General features: G+C 46.8%; 8 protein-coding genes; 4 read left to right on the top strand and 4 right to left on the bottom strand.

Moving 5' to 3' along the window:
• Positions 1-964: 964 nt before the first annotated feature.
• Positions 965-3,935, top strand: FFUJ_01093 (related to purine utilization positive regulator; the record flags this gene model as incomplete). XM_023567775.1 has 4 exons in its annotated part: positions 965-1,189; positions 1,251-1,758; positions 1,813-2,554; positions 2,606-3,935. The coding sequence occupies 4 exons, from the start codon at positions 965-967 to the stop codon at positions 3,933-3,935; spliced, it is 2,805 nt and encodes a 934-aa protein (XP_023424443.1).
• Positions 3,936-4,302: 367 nt separating this feature from the next.
• Positions 4,303-6,333, bottom strand: FFUJ_01092 (uncharacterized protein; the record flags this gene model as incomplete). Its single annotated transcript, XM_023567786.1, has 1 exon — positions 4,303-6,333. One exon carries the CDS (start codon positions 6,331-6,333, stop codon positions 4,303-4,305), a length of 2,031 nt encoding a protein of 676 aa, XP_023424444.1.
• Positions 6,334-7,602: 1,269 nt separating this feature from the next.
• Positions 7,603-9,663, bottom strand: FFUJ_01091 (related to hxB protein; the record flags this gene model as incomplete). XM_023567797.1 has 6 exons in its annotated part: positions 7,603-7,807; positions 7,853-7,979; positions 8,031-8,274; positions 8,326-9,236; positions 9,295-9,412; positions 9,481-9,663. 6 exons carry the CDS (start codon positions 9,661-9,663, stop codon positions 7,603-7,605), a joined length of 1,788 nt encoding a protein of 595 aa, XP_023424445.1.
• A 1,270-nt stretch (positions 9,664-10,933) lies between these two features.
• FFUJ_01090 (related to cytosolic Cu/Zn superoxide dismutase) lies at positions 10,934-11,780 on the bottom strand (the record flags this gene model as incomplete). XM_023567808.1 has 2 exons in its annotated part: positions 10,934-11,463; positions 11,513-11,780. 2 exons carry the CDS (start codon positions 11,778-11,780, stop codon positions 10,934-10,936), a joined length of 798 nt encoding a protein of 265 aa, XP_023424446.1.
• A 3,570-nt stretch (positions 11,781-15,350) lies between these two features.
• FFUJ_01089 (uncharacterized protein) lies at positions 15,351-15,740 on the top strand (the record flags this gene model as incomplete). XM_023567819.1 has 3 exons in its annotated part: positions 15,351-15,388; positions 15,440-15,590; positions 15,666-15,740. 3 exons carry the CDS (start codon positions 15,351-15,353, stop codon positions 15,738-15,740), a joined length of 264 nt encoding a protein of 87 aa, XP_023424447.1.
• A 1,062-nt stretch (positions 15,741-16,802) lies between these two features.
• On the top strand, positions 16,803-17,861 carry FFUJ_01088 (related to short-chain alcohol dehydrogenase; the record flags this gene model as incomplete). XM_023567830.1 has 4 exons in its annotated part: positions 16,803-16,827; positions 16,887-17,291; positions 17,346-17,627; positions 17,677-17,861. 4 exons carry the CDS (start codon positions 16,803-16,805, stop codon positions 17,859-17,861), a joined length of 897 nt encoding a protein of 298 aa, XP_023424448.1.
• Positions 17,862-18,257: 396 nt separating this feature from the next.
• Positions 18,258-20,015, top strand: FFUJ_01087 (related to beta transducin-like protein; the record flags this gene model as incomplete). Its single annotated transcript, XM_023567841.1, has 1 exon — positions 18,258-20,015. The coding sequence occupies one exon, from the start codon at positions 18,258-18,260 to the stop codon at positions 20,013-20,015; it is 1,758 nt and encodes a 585-aa protein (XP_023424449.1).
• Positions 20,016-20,055: 40 nt separating this feature from the next.
• FFUJ_01086 (uncharacterized protein) lies at positions 20,056-20,691 on the bottom strand (the record flags this gene model as incomplete). Its single annotated transcript, XM_023567852.1, has 1 exon — positions 20,056-20,691. The coding sequence occupies one exon, from the start codon at positions 20,689-20,691 to the stop codon at positions 20,056-20,058; it is 636 nt and encodes a 211-aa protein (XP_023424450.1).
• Positions 20,692-21,533: the final 842 nt, after the last annotated feature.

Consider the following 21,533-nt stretch of genomic DNA (forward strand, 5'->3'; position numbering starts at 1 on the left):
ATAGAAGCCAAGACTAGTCCTGTCGAGGTAAAGTCAATTTTCGTCCACCTTATCTGGGGCGGCAGGTTTCCTGAATACTGAAACATTCATCACTCATCAGCCAATAAGTTACTAATGTTGCCGCCGAGCTGTCAAACAGCTGGTTGTCACTTCTGTTGCTCATCAAGAAACCTGCAAACCTTATCCTTCCAGCCGATCCAAGCATATAAATCATGGTCTTGTGGTCTAGACCAGCAAAATATTGGTGTTCATGTCTATTCTAGCTACTAAGCTATTTTCTCTTGATTTTCACTAGAGGCCCTAATTCTCCAGGTCAACTTACTAAGGCATTGGTGATGCGTTGACATACCTGACCCGCCCAGCCTTCTGTGCCGCTTTCAACCCCAGTGGAGGCTTCAAATTTCTCAGGGTCTTGTTAGCGAGCATCGACTTGGAACAGTTTCCCCGCTATTGCAGCCTCTTTTGCCCTGGACGCTTGGGCGCCGTAAGAGTCGAGCAGCCAATCAGCAACAACTAACTTGCCCATCGACCTGTTGCCTTGCCCCTCGTTTCCGCGTCGTCGAAGAACTGACCTGCTTTGGCGTACATCCGGATCCATACCTCACCTGGGTAGGTACACAATCACTTTGCTTTGTCCTCTACCAAATACCTCCCACAACACAAGCGCCTGACCAATATTATTCAGTCAACCAGCGGTGATGTTGCCAGCGGCGTACACCTCCCTTAACATCACGGATTATCCATAAACGCCTGTTCAGGTCCTGGAGCTAGAATCTATCGTCATCGTTTTGGTTCGAGACCCCGGCCCGTTCCTGTGCCTTGTTTGCTTTGTTTCTATTCCTCCTGTGCGTGCGTAACCGTGCTTCTCAGCGCATCGGCCTCTCGATACCGATAACCTCGGCATCGGATGCCTGCGCGCGACCAAGTTCAACCTACCTCATAGGCGATTGCGCCGATATATCCAATGGACCCAGCAGACATCTTCCGACAAGGCTTCGGCCAAGTCGCTCCCCGCCAGAATCCCGTCTTCATGGGTCACCCTCAACACCATATGGTCCAGTTCCAGCAGCAGCCGCCACCTCCGCCAGCTTTCAGGAAACCTGTACAGCAGACCGAAGAAACCTCGGATGGCGACGGCTCGAGTCACCGCATTGCCCACACTCTAACTGCTTGCTGCCGTTGCCGACAGGTGCCTATCCTCTTAGTGCAACTAGATGATCTAAGCTACATGCTAATGTATTCCTATGTAGAGGAAAACTCGATGCGATCCGACTTTGCCCCGCTGTTTGCCGTGTGAAAGATCCGGATCGACTTGCGAATACCTTGATGCAGCCAAAGGTCGCAAGATCAACAGGCATTATGTTATTAGGCTACAAGACAAAGTCAGGCAACTCGAGGCGGAGCTTAGCCAATATACCGACGACGAAAATGAGTACCCTACGAGTAATGAAGATATGGTTCGGCCTGGCGGAATGGTTCGTCTGAATGGTGGCGATGAGACCCCTCGATACCTAGGACCCAGTAGCGGTATCGCAATGACTCGTCTTCTTATGGAGCAAGCGAAAAGATACACTGATTCAAAACGCATCTCAGATCTCATCCCCAGTGTCCGCGCCAGACAAGCTCGTATGCAGTCCATACAAATGACGGGGCCTTCGGCAAGGAGAAAGAGTTACCCCATGATTAGCCAGCATCCAGCCGAGAGTTTGCCTACAAGAGCCGTTGCAGATAAGTTACTGGAGATCTTTAACCAAAAAGGTAAAACTCAATCCTGTTGTGAACTACTCCATGGGAAATGCTAACCTATGACAGCCCAACTCTTCTGGCCTGTTCTTCACGAAAAGGATCTTCTACAGGATCTGGATGCGGTCTACAATGGTGACACTGATCCATATCGGCTTTTTATTGTCAGAATGCTTGTAGCCATCAGCTTACAAAAGCTTGACACGCAATATGCTGGTTTAGCAGACAGCTACTACTTGGCAGCAATGCAATTGTTCGAAGACGTCGTCCGCCCAAAGGATCTCAAGACATTGCAATGTCTTGTGCTTCTTGGAGAATATTCGCTTCTCACCCCTACAAGGACGCCGATCTACTATGTTATCGGCCTGGCAGCTAGAATATGCCAGCAGGAAGGACTAGCCAGCGAGAAGACTATTTCTACAGGGTACAACTTGGATGCCAAAACAATCGATATGAGGAGGCGGATTATCTGGACTGTGGCCGCGATGGAGTATGGCTTGGCGCACAGTATGGGCAGGCCCAACAATTTTGCCACAGGCGACGACCGACTAGACGTCGAATTCTTCGCAGCAGTCGACGACGACAACATCACTGACCAGGGCATCCAGCCAGGCCCTCCCAGCGAGCGCAAGCTTGTTGCTATTCACTTCTACAGAATGAGAATGTGTCAGGCCGAGATCCGAAGGGCGTTGTATGAGAAGAAGAAGGAAGAACCAAAGAACGACTCGCACCCTTGGTTTGCAAGGGTTGAGAAGATGAACAAAGAATGGCTAGATGCATCACCCACAAGCCCCGATTGGTGCAAGCCCTGGTATGTCCCCCTTCCGTTTTATTCTTCTCTATGTCTAATGCGATTCGATAGGTTCACTGGCAGGTATCATCAGATGAGGATATTCATGTATAGACCCTCTCCGCAGATCCCAAAGCCATCACCTCGCGCCGCGGCGATTTGTTACGAGAGCGCAGCGTACATCATCCAGCTCAATGCTAAGCAGATGGGGAGTGGCGCAGATCTCACATGGGTTTTCCTTCTGACCGTGAACATGTCCCTCAACACACTTTTATGGACTGTTTCGTATCCAGAGGTGCGTCGAGCGCATCCCCGCCATGAGGTTGAAAACCTCGTTCAGACTTCTATGGAGGTTTTGGATCGTTGTACAGAAAGATGGCCTGGGACTGCGTCCGCCTCTCAACTTTACTCCATTTTCTCGAAAGCTTGTTTACAAGGCTACGATGAACGCCCAATGACGGGACAAGCGGCCGGCTTCTTCACCACGCCCCCTTCCTTCGCGGACCCCAACTCGCCCGAAGCCTTCCAGAACCTTCAACAAGTCCAGGCCCCTTATCAGAACCCACCTCAGTTCAACCATGTATTCAACTCCCCACCTGAGGCCATGAATGCTTACGCCTTCGATCCCAACTTCCCTCCACCTCAGCCGAGCTTCAGGTCTAACTCCATCTTCTTCAACCCTGCGAGCAATGAACCTACAGGGCGAAGATTCTCATACTTCCCACCCGACTTTATGCAGCCCGGCGAGACCATGATGGACGACCCAACACCGCCAGCCACCACGACCCCTGAGCAACATATGACATCGCCTCCGGATCACATGTCAGAGCAATTGCCAACTCCTCCTGACAGCATTCCGACCGGCAACCTGACAACACCAACCCCTAGCAATACTTTATCGCCCTCAAACACCCTGACAGCCCATCCTACACCTATTATGCAGCATGCCTCGCCAGCTGGAGTTTCTCTGGTGCCCGTGCAGGCGAACGTGTCTCCTCCTATCAAGATTGAACAATCTCAACGTGGGCCCACGTTTGTTGTACCTCAAAACCCACAGGCTGCACCCACCCAAAGGCCTCTACCAACCCCAAGCGGTATTGGCGATTGGTTCTCGCCTCCTGCTCCATTCATTTCCCCGTACGCTTTCAACAACATGAGCAACAGTTTTTTCAACGATTCCATGGCGAATCCTGGGAACTATGGCGATATGTCGGGCTCTGGTCTTGGGTTACAGAATATCCAAGGCGGGAATGTCCCTCCCCAGTTTGACTATGGTTTTGCTAGGCAGGGTAGCCTTACACAGTCTCAGCAGCTTGAGTTGATGAATGTGCTTGAGACCGAGGGGATGGGAGACATTGATGCGTTCCTCAACGGAGGGAACATATCTAACAGGTGGTATTAAGATCATTGCTAAATATAAGATAGGATAGAATGAATCTAGGCAACGGATTGGTTTCACAGGATATGTAAGCATGGACGGCGTTTCTTGGGTATAAAGCATTAGACATTGTCTGCAGATGGACGCTTGAATTATAGACCTGCTCCTGTTTCAAGTCTTGATTTGTACTGTATGAAATGCATTGGTCATGAAAAAGTCCCGCCTCGAGACCGCTTAGTGAAGTACACGAAATATTATTTTCCAGACATCAGGCTTACTCTTCGTCATACAAGGTTCCCGCAAATAGGGGCAGGAAACATACCAGCTAAATGGCAAGAAACGGCAACCAAATAAGTCGGGGGTTAGCAAAGGGTCGTTATAACAGCATAGTTTATTTTCCATCTTCAAGGTTCCTCTTCTCTGGAGGACCAGCCAGTGAGGCTGCCCTACTGACAGGCTTCTTGGTACGCTTCTTGCGTCGCGTGGTGCCAGTGACGGGGGGTACTTTCTGCACCCACTGTGCGATAAGGCTAGCCCTCACACTGCAAAGGGGGTAGTCGTTGCTATCTTCGTCAGACCATCCCTTGGGACCCGAATTGTTAGTAGATATGGCATTGGATGAAGAGCCGTTGGCAGCAGCGGTAGCTGCTGCACGTTCTCTCTCATCGCGCTTCTCTCTGGCCATAAGGGATGCACGGAAAGTAGCATCATCACAGACTCGTTCATCACTAAGAGCTTCGTAGACTCGCTGGTTGTGTTCCCGTTTGAGCTGTCGATCCTTGTCTGCCGCACTTGGTACGGCTGGTCTAGCGTTGTCAGGTCCACCATTGATCAGAGATGCGGCGGCGGCGGCAGCTTCCTTGCGAGTAGTACCGATGTGCATCTTTGAGATATTCTGGGGGAGGGTATCGTATAAGAACGGGAGGGGCACAGGTATGCATAAGGTCTCCCAAGAGGCGCTGAGTTGTAGCCAGTTATCGTCGGCGCGGCGGAGAATTTCGACCCAGTCAGACCGAGCAGCAGAGCGACTAGGTTGAAAGACCGGATAGCCATCGGCGATACGGATCAGCCTTGCCGCCATGTAGGTGTGGCGTTCAAGCTCCTTGGTCGAAGTTTGGGCTAGGCAGTGACAAAGGAGGAGGGAGTGAAGGGCGTCGGCCATAAGGGGGTGGTAGGTCGACCATTCACACGTCTGGGGCATATCGAAAAGAGGTGTTTTGCCATTCGATTTTGTCAACTCTTGGCTAGGGTATGGAGGGAGGTCTGAAGGGGGGACGGCGGCGAAGAGTTCCGAAATGGCGTAAGTGGTATGTGGCTCGAGAGAGTATGTGGCCTCAGAAGGGCGAGGATGGCGGGTGCCTTTTGCGGAGGAATTAACTCGATCATTAAAGTCCTTAGCGATGGAGGATGGTAAATTGGGCGCGTACTCAAGATGTGACATAAAGGCGAGGAGGTCTCGGATCGCCAGTTTTGCGTACTTCTTGACAAGCTTCTGCGCTTCGGTCTGTTCACGGAGAGGCTTTTCTTCAATCTCTGGCGGCTTGCGGCCACTGACTTCTGGATCAAAAGCTTCGTCTGGGCTGTGCGAATCGGCATGCCCACTCTGGCTCTGACTTGTCGGGATGCCATCTTCGATATGCTGACATGCCACTGATAGATACGCTGCGCCACGAAGGAACAGCAGCTGAGTTTCCAAACTACTCGGTTGCTCTTTTTCAGATGGGATAATGTCCTGACGCCATCGTCTACCCCGATGTGAATACTGGGAGTCCAGTTCGTCGCCACTGGGTCGATGGGGCTGTTGATGTATTCGACACACTGTGAGAGCGGCCGTCAAGTCATGAGCCGCACCTTCAAAATCCTCCTTGAAAGTTTTGACAATTGCACGTGTTCGAAGAGCTTCGCCCTCGTTGGGCCTCTCGGATATGATGTCTGCCAAAGGCTGAAGACTAGTGGACTCTGCCAACTGACGCGAGGGTATTTTCTCATGAAAGAAATGTACATATTTGGCATCTGGATCCTGTGGGTTACGAAACAGCACCAGCGCCCCAATCTCATCGATCGGTGACGCTCCCTGCATTGTTGCAACACTGCAAGCAATCTCATCTAGATGGTATGCACGGCTAAGTTTCTGGCTTGCCTGCTCCCTCATCCGAAACTTGCGCTCGCGGCTCAATTTTGTCCCATGTCCTGGCCCCGTCATTCCCAACACAGACATAGGAGATGCGCCGGGTAGCCCACCATGGACGTTAGTCAACACGGGTGAGGCAATATCACTAGCAGCTCTCACAGCGAGATTGGTGGCTTCGTCGACGAGACGGCGGATCTTCAGTAGGTCATAGAGGACGGCAGGGTCAATAGGACACGGCCGGGGGGTATTGTAGTTGATGTTGGCAATTGTTTCGAGGATCTCGATAGGCATCTGAAGCCACGGACCGTGGAAAGCGGATATGTATCGCCAATGCCTAAGGTAAAGCGTCAACTCCGTAATCGAACGGATCGCAAATGGCCACTTTGCAGGAAAATCAGCGGCGCATAACCAAACCTACTTGTTCCGGCAAATATTAAGGGTCTGTAAAGACGAAGACGAGGAAGAAGAACCATCCTTGCACGTCTTTGGTTTCTTCTTTTGACTCCCTCCGTTTGTATCCATAGTATTTGAGGTTTGTGGATGCGTTTGCGAAGTGTTGTCCAGGGTCGCGTTCTGCCCCTCACCACCAGGAGCTTGGCTGCCTTTTTTCTTTGCCATTTTTTTTGCACTGAAACAGCGGCGTAGGCGAAAAGCGCCAGCAGATGCCTTGTGCGCTGGTACAAAATCTGGAGGCCCTCGAACCGGCTTGATCGCAGACCGCAATGTGTAGATCGATCAAGGCTGTATTCTGGTATCGAAGACGTGGGGTAAGTGTAAAGAATCTAGTTGCGACGACTGCATGGGGGACGAAAGGAAAAGGCTAAGAAATTTCGACTATATTGATGTTGGCTGGGAGAAAGCTCTTGGATAAAAATTTTGTGGCCCAAAACAATAAAATCGTCGGAACGCTATTGTGCTTGAACGCAGGTAATCGTGATGGTTTTCTGTAGTAAAGTCAAAGGTGGTTTGGATATGATGCAAATCACGTGAAGGCAGCATAGTGCTGCGAAGATGCTGAGGAAGGTACTTCAACGAGAAGCGACCTGGAATGCAAGCTGTCTTTCCTTGTCAAGTCGGAAATATCTATAGATCTGATATCGCTCATAAGCGAGTGTGCCAGTACTTAAATGACATAATTGGACTGTCTTTGCCGCCAAAGGCCATGCTCGAGGCCTTGGAGTTAGGTCTTATCTGATCGTCTTTCCTCTGAAAGCTCTAGTTCCACGAATGTGATGTCCCCAGGGAGAAGATGAAAGAAAGCATGCACTAGACGAAACGTCACTACAATTCTGTGACTGTTGGATAATTGACTGAGCATGGTCAAGATATGTTTTTAATTATCTCACGGAAACATGAAGTCATTAACTTAGGTAGATTAGGAAGTGGTTAAGGTGTAGATGAATGTAGATCGTCCCTTTTGAGACCCATCCCGGGCGACTTTTGTAGACAAACACACAAAAACCGCCTCAATTCACACAGAGCTTCCTTAATACACACCAAACTCTTTAGCTGGCTCCTCAATAAAATTCAAATAGGCATCAAGCTATTCCAGCATATATGTCAATGCTCATAAACAAGGTCGCGCTCACGAAACTCCTTTTCGGATGTCAGGTAGGGGAACTTCTCCCGTAGCGGTAAATCCTTTGCTGTTCCGAGCAATCGTGGTATTGGTGCGCTTTTTGTGCTGAACTCGTTGGAAAGAAATGATATAAAGGCCTGTATATCTCGCTTCGTCGTCATGGGGCCGAGACTCGCGCGAACGATTCTGCTCCTGTCAGTTGATGAATTTGATGATTACGGTGAAACATACCCCGTTGGCTTATTATGTATGACTGCCATCTCACTTGAGCCACAGGCGTGTCCGCTTGAGAAGATCCTGTCCCATTCCCAGTCCTCATAGTCCAGAGCTTTGGCGACACCACCAGGGCAGCAAACGCCTGAAGCATAATCGTCAGCAGTGCTAACATGAATCTAGATGATGGCCTTACCTCCTGCTCGTATGTATACTCCAGCGCTATTGGCAAGCCTCTCTACCTGTGTCCAGGGGATATATGAACCATCTTCTTTCATAATGTTGAAGGCAAAAGTTGGCCCTTGTAGTGAAGGATCGCCATACATGAATGGGCTATCAACATATAGCTCGATCAATGGAGATCCGTTTTGGTGCTTCAGGTCCACGAGACGTTCATACAAGTAGCGAGCGAGATAACAGCAATGACGAGATATCGTATCCTGCGACCAACCGTCAGTTAATCTCAGTACTAAAGTGACATAGCAACTCACCATTGAGCCATAAAGCCTTAGGTGTGTGTCAATGGCGACTCCAAGTGCCAAGATACTGTGAAATGGCAGTGTGCCATCCTCGACACCCTCATGTATATCCCATATTTTGTGCAGATCCCCCAGCCCGGGAACTTTCTTCATGACCCGGGAGTCTTTTGAGGGGGATAACTGAGAAATTGTTCCCCCGCCAAAGTATCTCCTCAGGTTCAGTATATGTCCAGATGCCCGCCTAACAACCAATGCTCCCAAATCAGGGAAGCCAAATATCTTGTAAAACGAAAGGCAAGTGAAGTCGGGTGCATCCATCGGATCGTGGAACAGGGAGCTGAGGGAGCTAGTCATGGCGAGAGCCGCAGCATCGAAAAGGGTATAGACATTTCGAAGTTGAGGGTGTTGCCGTATTCTTTTCGACCAGTCCTGTGGTAATCGTCGCCCACTAAGATTGGACTGGCCTGGATATGCGAACAAGCCCAGACTGGTCGATTTTCCTCTTCGGGATTGGCAGCTGAAAGGCCGCGAGATCCATTCTTCAACACTCTCATCATCTTCGAAACAATGATAGTCCCCTGATGTAAGTGCGCGAACCCCGATAATACTCGTGTGGGCTTCCTTGTGACATCCATACCAAAAGCCCTTGGTAGGGGTCTTCTCTCCGATGTCCCGAAACGCGTCAGCAACGAGCTTGATAGCAGCCGTAGCATTGGCGACGAAGACCAGGTCGAAATACTTTGGATCAGCGCCAACGAAATCAAGAGCTTTTGCCCGGATATTATCAACCATATCACCCGACAACTTTGCCGGGAGATTCTCTGAGTGCGGATTGCCCCAGAGGTTACCAATCATTGCTTGGGAGAAGCCGGTTATAAGGGATCGCGCATATATGGTAGCTCCTCCATGATCAAGATAAGCCCCTGTAAGCAAACGTCAGCGGATCTGGGGATGAAGAACCAAGGAGTCAGACTGGCACACCTTGTGCCATGTTGGGATACTCGTATTCTCGGAAATCCTCGACCGACGAGTTATATTCCATGTCTGGAGAACGTATATCTCGCTCTGAACGATGTTTGAGCGCTGTATTTGTGTCTGCCTGAGCACGTAGTCAGTCTCCTTCCAAGATAGACCGATAGGTGGCTCTGGATTACAAAGCTGACGTACCATGACTGAGGGGGCCATAGAGGCACTTGATTGACTAGCAGCTGTGTTTGGGAAGGGAGAAAGACTTCCACGAGTATTAACGGAATATGAGACAGTCTCGGGAGATAAACAAAGGTTCAACGATAAAGAACCATCGAGATCGGTCAACAAGTACTTTAATTGACTTTGCAGGCCAGGAACCATGATCAAGGGATACCTGGGGATAGGTCACCACCTGGCTCACAGCCGCTCACCAACCAGAATCAATATATGACACAACTCTGATCAGATCAGCCCGATTCCTCGGCTTGGCCTGCATCTGTATCTGCACGTCCAAGCTAGGGCAGTTTCTCGTTTTGACCCTTTCCATGTGATAGAACATTCCCGAATTGAATACTAGTCTGCTACCCAAGGCCAAATCAAGGAAGCAATGCTGATTACAGACAGTAGCAAGGGTTTGAAGAGATTTCGGCCAAGAGCTGCTTGACTTCTCAGAAGTTGAGAACCTTGAACCTTGCTTGAATGTTGACAGATGCTTTTCATGTTGATGAGCTGACCAGCCTGGGCTCCAGCTGAAAGAAGAGATGGATGCAGCTAAAATCCTTAGGCTTGGCTGGTCAGCTCTAGTGATTCTTACGTGCGCTAGGGCCGGGCCTCGAGAACGATGATTTGGGGGCAGAAGTGCACTAAAATAGATGCAAGTGCAAGAGATCCATGGTTGCCCGGCATCCACTCAAAGGATGCGCGCAATCCCAGTCGAGCTCGATGCGAGCAGGGGTATAAGAGAGTCCGGAATCTTCTACAGCAATCGACTGATAACACTGCTCAACGAAGAAACAAGAAATAGTGCTTGAAATTTATCTTAATGCCTCACTTATCGCATTGCTCCTATGAGTCATGGTTCGTAGTTAATTCTTGAAAGCCCTGGACGCATAAATTGATAACCTCGATGGAATAGTACAGCTACCCTAAGCTCCTCACAATAAATATAAGGTAATTACAGCTAGGGAAAGGTCAAGGGGCTTTTACAAAGGTCCCTATCAAACTTAGGGGTAATGGAATGGAATGAGAGCCTCCGAGACTTCCATTTAAGAAATGGATCAGCATTTCTTTACCTTGATACTTATCAACTGACATCCATAAGATCCAATGCCTGATTCAATTGGCTAGTGATAACTGGCACATCTGTGCCGTACACTACTGGTCACCAACCTACATGGTAATATCCCTAACCACCGATTTGCATTAATTTTCACTTGGACATGCGCCGTAGTCGTAAAGACAAGTTTCAAATAGGATTTCTTTGTATTATGTCTGCTTGTTGACAAACTAGAACACCCTGCAGCTCCTATCAATCAAGCTTTGTTCAAGGAAACAGCAATCTGCTTCCAGACAAGTCAGAAACTTTCGGTTTTCTCAACGAACTGAACTGAAATCGCCCCTCGCATCAAATACAGTTTCATTATCAACTCCCTCACATTGCAAGAATGAGAGCCAAGACGCCAGCCAGGGCAAAGTTGATCGGGAGCGTAGCAGACGAGGCACCGTTGGGACTAACAACGCTAGTCTCAGTAGAAATAGGCTTGCCGCCAGTGCCACTGCCTGTGCTTGATGGAGTAGGAGTGTTCGTCTCAGGGTTGACTGTCTCAGTCGGTGTTGGGAGGTAAGCTGGGGCAGTGTAGTTCGAGTCGATAACACCCGGGTTCAGGTTCACAAAGTTGGCGCATGTTAGACGGGTCTTGTTGGCATAATGAAGAACAAACGACCGGTTGCCAAAGTAGGCCCCGATGCCTTCTTTGGTGGAGGCGTAGTAGTCGATGTAGTCGGCTGTGAAGGGGTCGCTGGTGATCTTTCCATGCTTCCCACTGTTGTCTCCAACCTGACAAGAGGCAGGCTTCTCAGGGTCACAGGGAGGCTCCTCGCCACGAGCGAAAGGGTCGAGATGGGCGAGAGTGGCGGTACAGTTGCCATTCTCGGGAACAGGTTCAACGTGGATATGGTATGCTATGGCAGAGTCAGCTACAGTCTGGCTGAGCGATAGTCGAACAATTACTGAAGGGACCTCCCTCCTTGGGAAGGTTGCTGAACTGGACCTTGAACTGGACGCCGTGTCCATCGCTCGGAGCTTCAGCCTGGATAAAGCCCTTGACATTGCCGTCGATTGCGGCATCTTTGAAGAAAGGCTCCTTGGGAAGGGTGGCCTTGTATTTGACACCAATAGGGTTGTCGTTGACTCTGGGAGCATCGTGAGAGTCATCCTGGCCAAAAACCTGCCCGGCAAGCGCCGAGAACAGGACGGCCACCATAGCTTGAGTGCGCATTTCGAGTAAGATCGTAAAGCTGTGCAATCTGTGTAGGCAATGCTGTGTGTAAGGCAAGCAGGTGCGACTATGACTAAAGATCTTCGAGGCGAAGTAAGAGTAGGATCTCGATATTAAAAGAATACGAGCGAGTGAAATGACCGCTAGGGCCCGACAGAATTATTTAGGTGCTGAGGCTTGCTCAAAAGTGATTCAACGGATCCAGTCTTAGGTTGAGATGAGATGATGAACGGCAGTGACAATGACAGTGGCAGTGGCAGCCGAAGCTATATATAGCGTGGGCGCTGAAGCTTGCCAAGAGCGTCGTCACTACGCGATAATCCTAGAGGATAATTGAACCTAGATTGGTCAAAATGTCAAAAGCTCTCAGTACAAGCCGCATAAACGAGGAAATGCTAAAGTCCCCAATCCGTGTTGGGCAAAGCCTGGCCTGAATTTGTGCAGCAAGCAGCAACCAAAAAGAGGCTCTTTAGCTCCACTCCAAACGAATGAATTGCCTAGCAAATAACGCGGGGGAAAGATACGATCCATTCTAGGCCCCGTAGCAAGCAATAGTCTCCCTGTGCCGAGATATCTGTCCAACGATTGGTGGCCACAGGGGACAGCCCGTATTCACGAGCGACGTGGCTTAGGCTTTGCTTGTTTCAACGGACACGGCGCCATGCGTTTGTTCACCTTTTGATTCAACGGCTATGACGGCCAAGCACAGCATGGGGCATCAGCGGACAGGTCAAGCCCTTTGAAAGCTCTTCGGCACACGGAACCCCGTGTTTGCCAGGAGGGGTGCTGGGGACGGTGCATCGCTGACAGGCGACAGACAGCCAACAAGCAACAAGAGAGGGAGGGTTGCGTAACCTCACACGGCGTCTAAAAGCAACATCCATCTTATTAAGTCCTGGCTTGGGATCTTGCTGCTTGTGTCGCTGTTGCACAACAAGCAAAACGTGTGCGTAATGATGGCATCACAAATTTCCTTTTCAGAGATGCTCTCAACTTCCGAGCCTTGGTATTGCCTCATTAGGGCCACTTAGCTAAAGTCTCTGACAAGGCCGTGATCTGACGGAATAGAACCCTCCGCGGTAGCTCTCTTGATCAGTAGTTTGGCGATCATCAACATGGCGCTTGCATGTTTCGTTTCGTTTCCTTTCGTTTCGTGTTGAGCTCTGGGCAGAGGTGTGCATGAAGCTATTGGAGCGTGAAGCACAGAGCTTAAATGCCAAGATCGCCCAAAATACCAATACATTTCTGCTATAAAGAGTACTAGTCAGAGGCTTAACCTTTTTGGTGGGCTCCAATGTTAGTAGCCGCCCAGCCATATTGCTTACAACCTACATTACGACGAGACAGTTCAGTTAACCTCCATGATTAAGCATCAGAGAAATAGTTACGCAATCTAAGTGGTCATGGCTAGACCACACACCTTGTTGGTTGTATCTTAGGTTTCAGAAGTATTTAAACTGCGCGCCATGATTGTGGTTGCCTCTCGCCAGCCAAGATAGTAGCACAATTTCAATGTTACACTTCTGAGCACGAATTTCGGCTTGAGGAAGATCGTCAACTAGATTTCGCAAGGTTCAGAACCTAGACCGTTCGTGTAAGTAAGCATCTTTAGGTATGTTGTTAGCACTGTTTGCTATGCTGCGTACCTAGCCAGCACCAGAACAAGTTAGAGAAAAACTAACATAGAATAAACACAGAGACATACATCTTACACTAATAATACCTACTTTAGGTATGGAGGTTCGTCTCAAAAGTCTTTGCCGGCAAGCAGGGATTAATAACTACCCTTATAAACTTAAATAGGGTATCTCTATTAATTTTATTAGCTATCTTCTATAAGTAATTTCTATATTATTTTTTTCCTTTTAACCTTATAAAGAAAATACTATATATAAAAATAGATATTATAATTTAGGCTTTAGTAATAATATTAAAAGCACCTTATAAAAAAGTAAAAATTATACCTTAAATTTACTTTTTAATTAATATCTTTAAATATATAATTAATAAGATATATTTTTATATAATTAAAAGAGGCTTTAAGCCTAATAAATATCCCTTTAAGCTTATTAATACTTAACTTAAAGATAGAGCTTAATTTAGGCAGCCTTTAAAGTAAATTAAAGAAAATTAAGGCCTAATTATTATTAAAGTTAATATAAATTAATTTAATAGGGAAAAAATACTTATTAATATCTCTAATAAGCTTAATAGTTAAGGCATTAAGATTTTAGCTATAATTATTATTAAAATCCTTAAATTAATAGGGTATAAAAAAATAAAGCTAATAAAGAAGCCTAAACTAACTATAATAATAAAAAAAGAGTGCCTAAAATAGTATATTATTTATAAAAATTAGACCCTTAAAGATTAAAAAGCTATAATTTAATTAAATAAGACTTTTATAGTGCTTCTTTATTGCTATAATAGCTATTATATTTAAAGGCAGCCTAAAAAGTAATTTCTTTATAGCTATATTTATAAGAAATAGAAAGGCTTTAATAAGTTTATATTTTAGGCCTGCTTTTTATATAATAAAAAGGGTTTTTATTATTATTAATCTTTAAAGACCTTAAAAGAGAAAAAGGCTATTAAAAAAGCAATATAGGCAATAAATAAAAAGCTTAAGCTAGTTATAAAAGAAAAATAAAAGCTTAAAAATAAAATAAAAAGGCTAGGGCTTTATAATTTACTTAATAAAAAGCCTATATAGTTTTAAAATAAGGCTAATAGTAAGCTAATAAGAGAAAGAAAAGGCAGTATTAATTAGTAATAATATTATATAAAGATCCTAATTTTAAGATTATTTCCTTTTATAAAGAAATATAAAAAGGAAAGATTAAATACCTTTATATAAAAAGATTAAATTTCTACTTATAAATACTATATATAGCAGCTTCTATATAATATTAAAGGAGTTTAGAGACTTTTTTAGTATTTAAATTTACTAGATTTAAATGCTATTAAGCCTACCTAGCTATAAATAAAGAGAATAATAATAAAAAAAGGCGCCTTAAAGAATAAAAAGGAAGCTATTTATAAGTAAAAGGCTATATAAAATAACCTTCTATAGAAGTAAATCTAGGCATAAATAGAAAGAATTCCTATATATATTTAAAAAATTATAGCTTTAAAAGGTAGGAATAAGTATAAAGAAGGTAGGGGTAAATAGGTATAAAATTCAAGATTTATAGGTATCTAGTCTTTTGCCTTACTTAATGTAATTTTAGTGCCAGTAAAGACTTTTGAGACGAACCTCTATACCTGATAATAATAAAAGGTCCGCACCGGAAATTTTAGGGCCTGCCTAGCCCGTCCGCGCCTGTCAAGATCTGGCTGGATATAGTGGCGCATTCAACATGTGGCGGTGCTTGGTAGTGGCTCATTCTTCAGCCTTGTTGCTGAGGCAGGAAAGGAGCTAAACGGCGACATTGACGCATTACCACCAACAGCAACGGAGCTATAGCTGCGACCCAGTATCAACGTCGTCACAACAATCCATCACCACCACACCCATAGCGATACATCGATTGGCCAACCATACTTGAGCCCTTTCTATATACCCACATCATGAAGCCCGTCGTCAGCGCCTTTAACGCGTGGTCATGGTTCGCCAATCCCTTTGAACTGCCATGATGAAGCTAACATGAAACTTCCAGCACCGTTCTCTCTGTTTTCGCCATTGTTATCCTCAGCGCTCTCGCGGGCCTCTACCGAAGCAACCATGAAGAATTCACGGGCGGCGTAGATGATCCCGAAGATGGCAAGGCAGTTTCAGACACCATCTTCATCGCCGTCCTCGTCTATGTTGTACGTCCTTCCTCGATCAAACAGATTGGCTATCCGTAACCCGAACCCAATCTTGCATCTTACTGACAGTAATAGGCTTTCTTCGTCTTTTGTGGCTTCCAAGGATTCCTCCATACCCGAGAAAGCCGTCGAGGCGCGATTGCTCTGTAACAATACTACCGATCGGCGAGCAGAGCACGACACGAAACCTGGCGTCCTGGGAATTTTTATCGATTTGAGTTTGGAATGGCATTGTGTTTGAAAGACGAACATTATAGTTGCATGGGAAAAAGAGAAGATCAGCACGAGATGATGATCAAGACTACGCGTATACAGTTCATAGGCACGCTATGTACGGGATATTCTTTGGCTTAGACGGTTTATTCAGTTTTGCTTCCTACTATTCATCTTGCAATGTTGCCTGCTGTCTTGTGGCTCAAATCATATTACTATGTTGAATGACCCGGCCGGCGCTGCGCATGTTAAAGCTTGGTTTGTTGTAGCTATGTTCGGTTGACCACCTTTTCGGTATCTCAACTGAAAGTCTCAATCCGTAAGTGCACAGATGGGAGGGGAAATAGATGCTCCACGATGCATCCGTACTTCGTGCAACAACGGGATTCCCTGGTGAGGAGCGTCGCCGGGACACCACGATTAGGCGACGGTCCGGCACAGTGGGGCCGCTCCGGACAGTGCCGAACGGATGAAAGGCGTCGGCGGCCGTCCGAAAGTCCCATTGTTAACTTTATACGTCACAGCAATCTCATCGACATTGGGGTTTTGAACAAGGTACCACACATATGTGCCCCTCTTTTTAGCAACAAGATCGTCATATTCGCGACAAGATAGCGAAAGGATCATAACCATCGTGCCAGTTTCCGCCGGCATAAGCCAGCGTACGCCCATGACCATTGGTCGATAGCTCGATCTTCTATCAATCGATAGAGGAGCTCCCACATGATGAAAAGCCAAACGCCAGATTAAAAAAAGAGCTGTCAGCATGGATGCGCATTCTTGCTTGGCTGGCCCCGTTATTGTGACGAAGAAATGTTCAACCCTGACTGTAGTGTCGTCATCGATCGATCTTCATCATGATTCGGATCGAATGCTCCGTGTGTTCTTGTACGACGAGTATTAAAAAGAGGAGGCTCTTCCGAGTGATATAGAAAGAATTTTCAATCCCCTCCAGCTCGAGAAGTTCATTGCACAATTGACTATAATCCAGCCGCTAAAATGACGACTCAAAACTTCAAGAATGGTGAGTTCTCCCTCCCCACTTTCAACAATTCAACGATAGAGCAACTGACCAAGAACTAGAGAAGGATATCCCCGTCTCTCACCAGGACTTCCCTGGTACTGAGAGGGAGATGCCCGACCCCAAAGCCACTCGTGACGAAGTACCTGAGGCCGGCGGCAATTCGAGGACATACCAAGGCTCTGGAAAGCTCAAAGGCAAAAAGGCACTGATCACTGGAGGCGACAGTGGCATTGGTGCTGCTTCTGCTCTTCTGTTCGGTCGGGAGGGCGTTTCGGATATTGTCATCGCCTATTTACCAGAGGAAGAGAAGGATGCTCAGGACACCAAAAAGCAGGTTGAGAACGAGGGTGCCAAGGTCCATCTTATCTCTCTTGACCTCTCGAAGCAAGAGAACTGCAGGAAACTTGTTGACTTTGCCGTGGAGAAAATGAACGGAATTGACATTCTATTCAACAATGCAGCTTGTAAGTGTTTCTGGCAGTATCGAGCATATCGAGCATATCTGACAATCGAGCTAGACCAGATGATGGTCCAGGATATCAAAGACCTCCCCGAGGAGCAATGGATCCATACCTTCAACATCAACATCCACTCCTTCTTCTATATCTCCAAATATGCCCTCCCTCACATGAAGGCCGGAGCAACTATTATCAACAATGCTTCCATCAACGCCTACATCGGTCGCCCTGATCTCCTCGATTACACATCCACAAAGGGTGCGATTGTTTCATTCACACGCGGTCTCAGCAATCAATATGTCAGCAAGGGCATTCGTGTTAATGCTGTCGCTCCTGGACCAGGTATGTTAAGCTAATCTCACCAACGTGTAATACGACTAACAATGCATAGTTTGGACACCTCTCATTCCCGCCACGATGGATGACGAAGCGCAGAAGCAGTTCACAAGCCCCATGGGACGACCTGCTCAGCCATCAGAGATTGCTACGTGCGTAGTCTTCCTGGCGTCGAGTGACAGCTCGTGTGTTAGTGGACAGACCATCCACTGCAATGGCGGTACCGTTGTGAATGGTTAAAATGGGGAGAACATAGAACTATCGAGTAATGATATTAACGAAATATTAATCTAAGAATAAATATTGCACCTTTAGTTCCATTGCCCTGAAATGTATTTAAGTGTACAGTGCAGAACTTCAATAAGTTACACTGTATCTAGTCCCTTTTGCGACGACTTCCCTCATCAGTACCAATTCCACCTTGTGAATGACCCTTTAACAATGAATATGGTTCAAATTTCAGCTTCGTAGTTCCCCTCTTACACTCTCATATCTCATTTCAGAGAATTTTTTGCTCAAGGTTACTTCCGCTTGTCCTCACCACTCTCAACAGCCTGGCAGCCTTCAAGCTCAAGAGCTGACATGAGATGAGCAACTCAAGACAACCACCAGTTTATTTCGAAGATACAGCTCGGCATGAGGTTCATAAACACACATACCCTTCAGCTTGAGTTTTATCCTGGTGGATCACGTCGATATGCCATCCTATCCCACGTCTGGGGTGATGATGAAGTCACTCTCAAGGACGTTGCTTCAGACGGTCCCGAGGAAGCCCTTCATCTTGAACGTTATAGCAAGCTACGCGAGAGCTGCAGAATGGCACGCTCTTTTAAGTTGGAATATTTATGGATAGATACTTGCTGTATCGATAAAAGTAGCAGTGCCGAGCTTTCTGAAGCTATTAACTCGATGTTCCGTTGGTATGCTGAATCGACCATCTGTATCGCCTTTCTTGAGGATGTTCTCCCCTCAGAGTCTGAAGAGGAACGGAGAAAGACATTCGTAAACAGTCGTTGGTTTACCAGAGGCTGGACACTTCAAGAGCTCATCGCACCGGGAAAGGTCATTTTCTATGGACGAGACTGGCAGCGGCTGGGTAGCAGAGCTGAGCTCAAAGAAGACATAAAGAGTGCCACTGGGATTAATTATGAGCTTCTCGACGCAACACATCATATGGCGGAGATCAGGCAACGTCAGCTTAGTGAGTTTTCTGTCGCTCAGAAGATGTTCTGGGCTGCTGGACGCGAGACAACGAGGCCAGAAGACGTTGCTTATTGCCTACTGGGTATATTCGATATTAACATGCCTTTGCTCTATGGGGAAGGTAAAGTCAAAGCTTTCAAGCGGCTACAAGAAGAGATTCTTAAATCTACCGATGATGAGTCAATTTTTGCGTGGCGGCAGCCTCGATATCGGGTCGAAGGAAAAACGTATTGGAGCCTTCTTGCAAACAGCCCTTCAGCTTTCGATCTCGGCCAGACCTCAAAAGATCTTAATGGCATGGTGCCTCAGAGGTCCAAATACCTATCTCTCAGGTCAGGAAGTTCAATGTCTATGACAAACCGTGGACTGGATTTAGAGCTTCCATTAACGCCGTTCCCAATCGACACGTCTGGGACCATTTTCTTGGCCTTCTTGAACTGCGAGTTTCGAAGAGGCCAGACATCAATCAACCCGGCCATCCTCCTTCAGAGAGCAGCGTGGGACAGAAACTCACATTTTGTGCGGATTCGACCAGATATATTAGCGTTGTCCATGATGAACAGCATCATTCTTCCCGATGAACTCTTGAACATGATACGAAATGGCCAAAAAGATGTTCTGCAGGAGGCCATTCCGCGACAGATCTTCGTACCACACAGCACTCCGGACCTACGATATTTGAAGGGTGTGATATTTCGCCCGGAGGTGAAGGGCCTTGCAAAGGAGAGTAAGATGGTTGTCAGAGTGCGCTCACGATCACCAACATGGCAATATTTTGTCGATGCTCGAAGCGGTCTCTCCACTACGGAAGAGTCATATGAGATTAACTTTGACTTAGCACCTGGTCCCTCACTTGGGTCATTACAAGCATCCATCGTTCTGGGGGTGTTGGAGCTTGACCTAGGAAGTTCAGATGCCAGGCAGTGCTTGGTCATGGGATTAGAGCCCTTGCCCCCAAACCCGTTTCAAACGATGCCTCTTTACTTCTCACCGTGGTACGCGTTTGAAGAACAGGCTTGGATTGCAAAGCAGGACTTTTCAAGAGTTTTGGACAAAACACAGAGAAGGCTGGAGTGGAGAGTTCCAGATATCGTGACGGCGAAAATTGGAATTGAGAGCAGGTATTCTAGTCTATTCTATAGTTTGACTTTGGAGATTGAGAACAGCCGGAAAGTCAATACCTGGTTTTGAGGATACACACCAACTTCTTTCGGTATTTCGCTTGTTAATACTATACAGGAACATCTGTCATTTCCAGCTTGTTATGAACTGCTTCTGGCACCTCGAACGGCCTCTCCTTAAATATCAGATCCATACCCAGCAGTTCTTCGTCAGTGATGCCTGGCCGCTCATCGATCGCCCTCTTCAGCTCACGTGCCTTATCCGTGACATCCTCAATCTCAACAATCCATTCATTCGCCCACTGCTCACTTAAGGCTCCTGGAATGCCAATTTGAATACTCCTATATGGCAGTACCTCTAGCTTCGCTGTCCTCTCAGGATCCCACTGAATCCTCACATCAACCGTCTTTTCACGCTTCTCACCAGGGCTGAGCTTATGAGCGTGGCTTGATAGCACACCTCGCTCAAGGAGGGTGATGAAGTGCTCGTGTTTCATTCGCAAAGCCAAGATGCGGGATTGGCCAGGGTCTTTGTAAGAGTATCCGGAGCGGTACATCATCCATGCCCAACTGGGCTTGATCCATGTCATTCGACCTGATTTGAAATCTGGGGATGCATTGAGCTTCTGCGTATCTACAGCAGCTTTAGCAATGGATTCTTTGTAGGCTTGGTACACTGTTACAGTGGTGTCATTGTAATAGGCACGAACTTGGCGATGGGGAGCGACTGAAATTGCTGTTGACATTATGGAAGGCGATTTAGGTGGATAATGTTTGTTCGAGGATGATAAGGCATTCTATAGTGGCCAAGCGAAGCATCAAAAACACTGGCTTTATATCTCTAACATACTGCCTACGCCGACGCCTTGAGTCTGGTGACTCCTTCGGTGAGAGGATTGATGGTGGTGGCTCAGCTCTCAGCTGATTGACATAAACCAAGTCCAACCAGTATAGCTGACTGTAGTGGCTGGACTTTCTATTACATTCTTCAGAGCTGGAATGGCCGAGTGGTCTAAGGCGGTGGTTTTAAGTTAATCTATTTAACACCACTCTCGAAAGAGGCGGGAGTTCAAACCTCCCTTCCAGCACACTTCACTTTTGCCCATTTTTACTCTCAGGAGTAAATCTTACCCTTGTGCCTCTAATTTTGTCCTTGTATTTTTTCATCGTTGTTGAGACTGCAGTCTTAGGAAGTTCTGGAGGAATGTCGGATCACAGCTTGTCCGAAAGACTTGTAACTTACACTGAATCATATCCCCTGTAACTATCGCGACGTCACAGGTACGCCCCCCTGTAAACACACTGTAACCATAACCAAGCTCCCCAAAGAAGTGCCTAAGCGCCCCACTTCATGGAACAGCTCCAAACAAGTGTGCGCCTGACCAAAGGCTAAGGCACTGGTTGCTAGAAGGAAGCCTACAGTGCATAGATAAAAGTTCCAATATATCCTAATTATACCCTAACCACCTTAATTATACCCTGCCATTTTACTCTATAATTAACTAGGTAATATTTATTTAATTATAATAATATATATATAAATCTATAGAGAATTAAAAGGAGATTTTAACTATATAGCTTAATACTT

The sequence above is a fragment of the Fusarium fujikuroi genome, chromosome FFUJ_chr01, assembly GCF_900079805.1.
Source record: "Fusarium fujikuroi IMI 58289 draft genome, chromosome FFUJ_chr01".
In the NCBI taxonomy this organism is placed as follows: Eukaryota; Fungi; Ascomycota; class Sordariomycetes; order Hypocreales; family Nectriaceae; genus Fusarium; species Fusarium fujikuroi.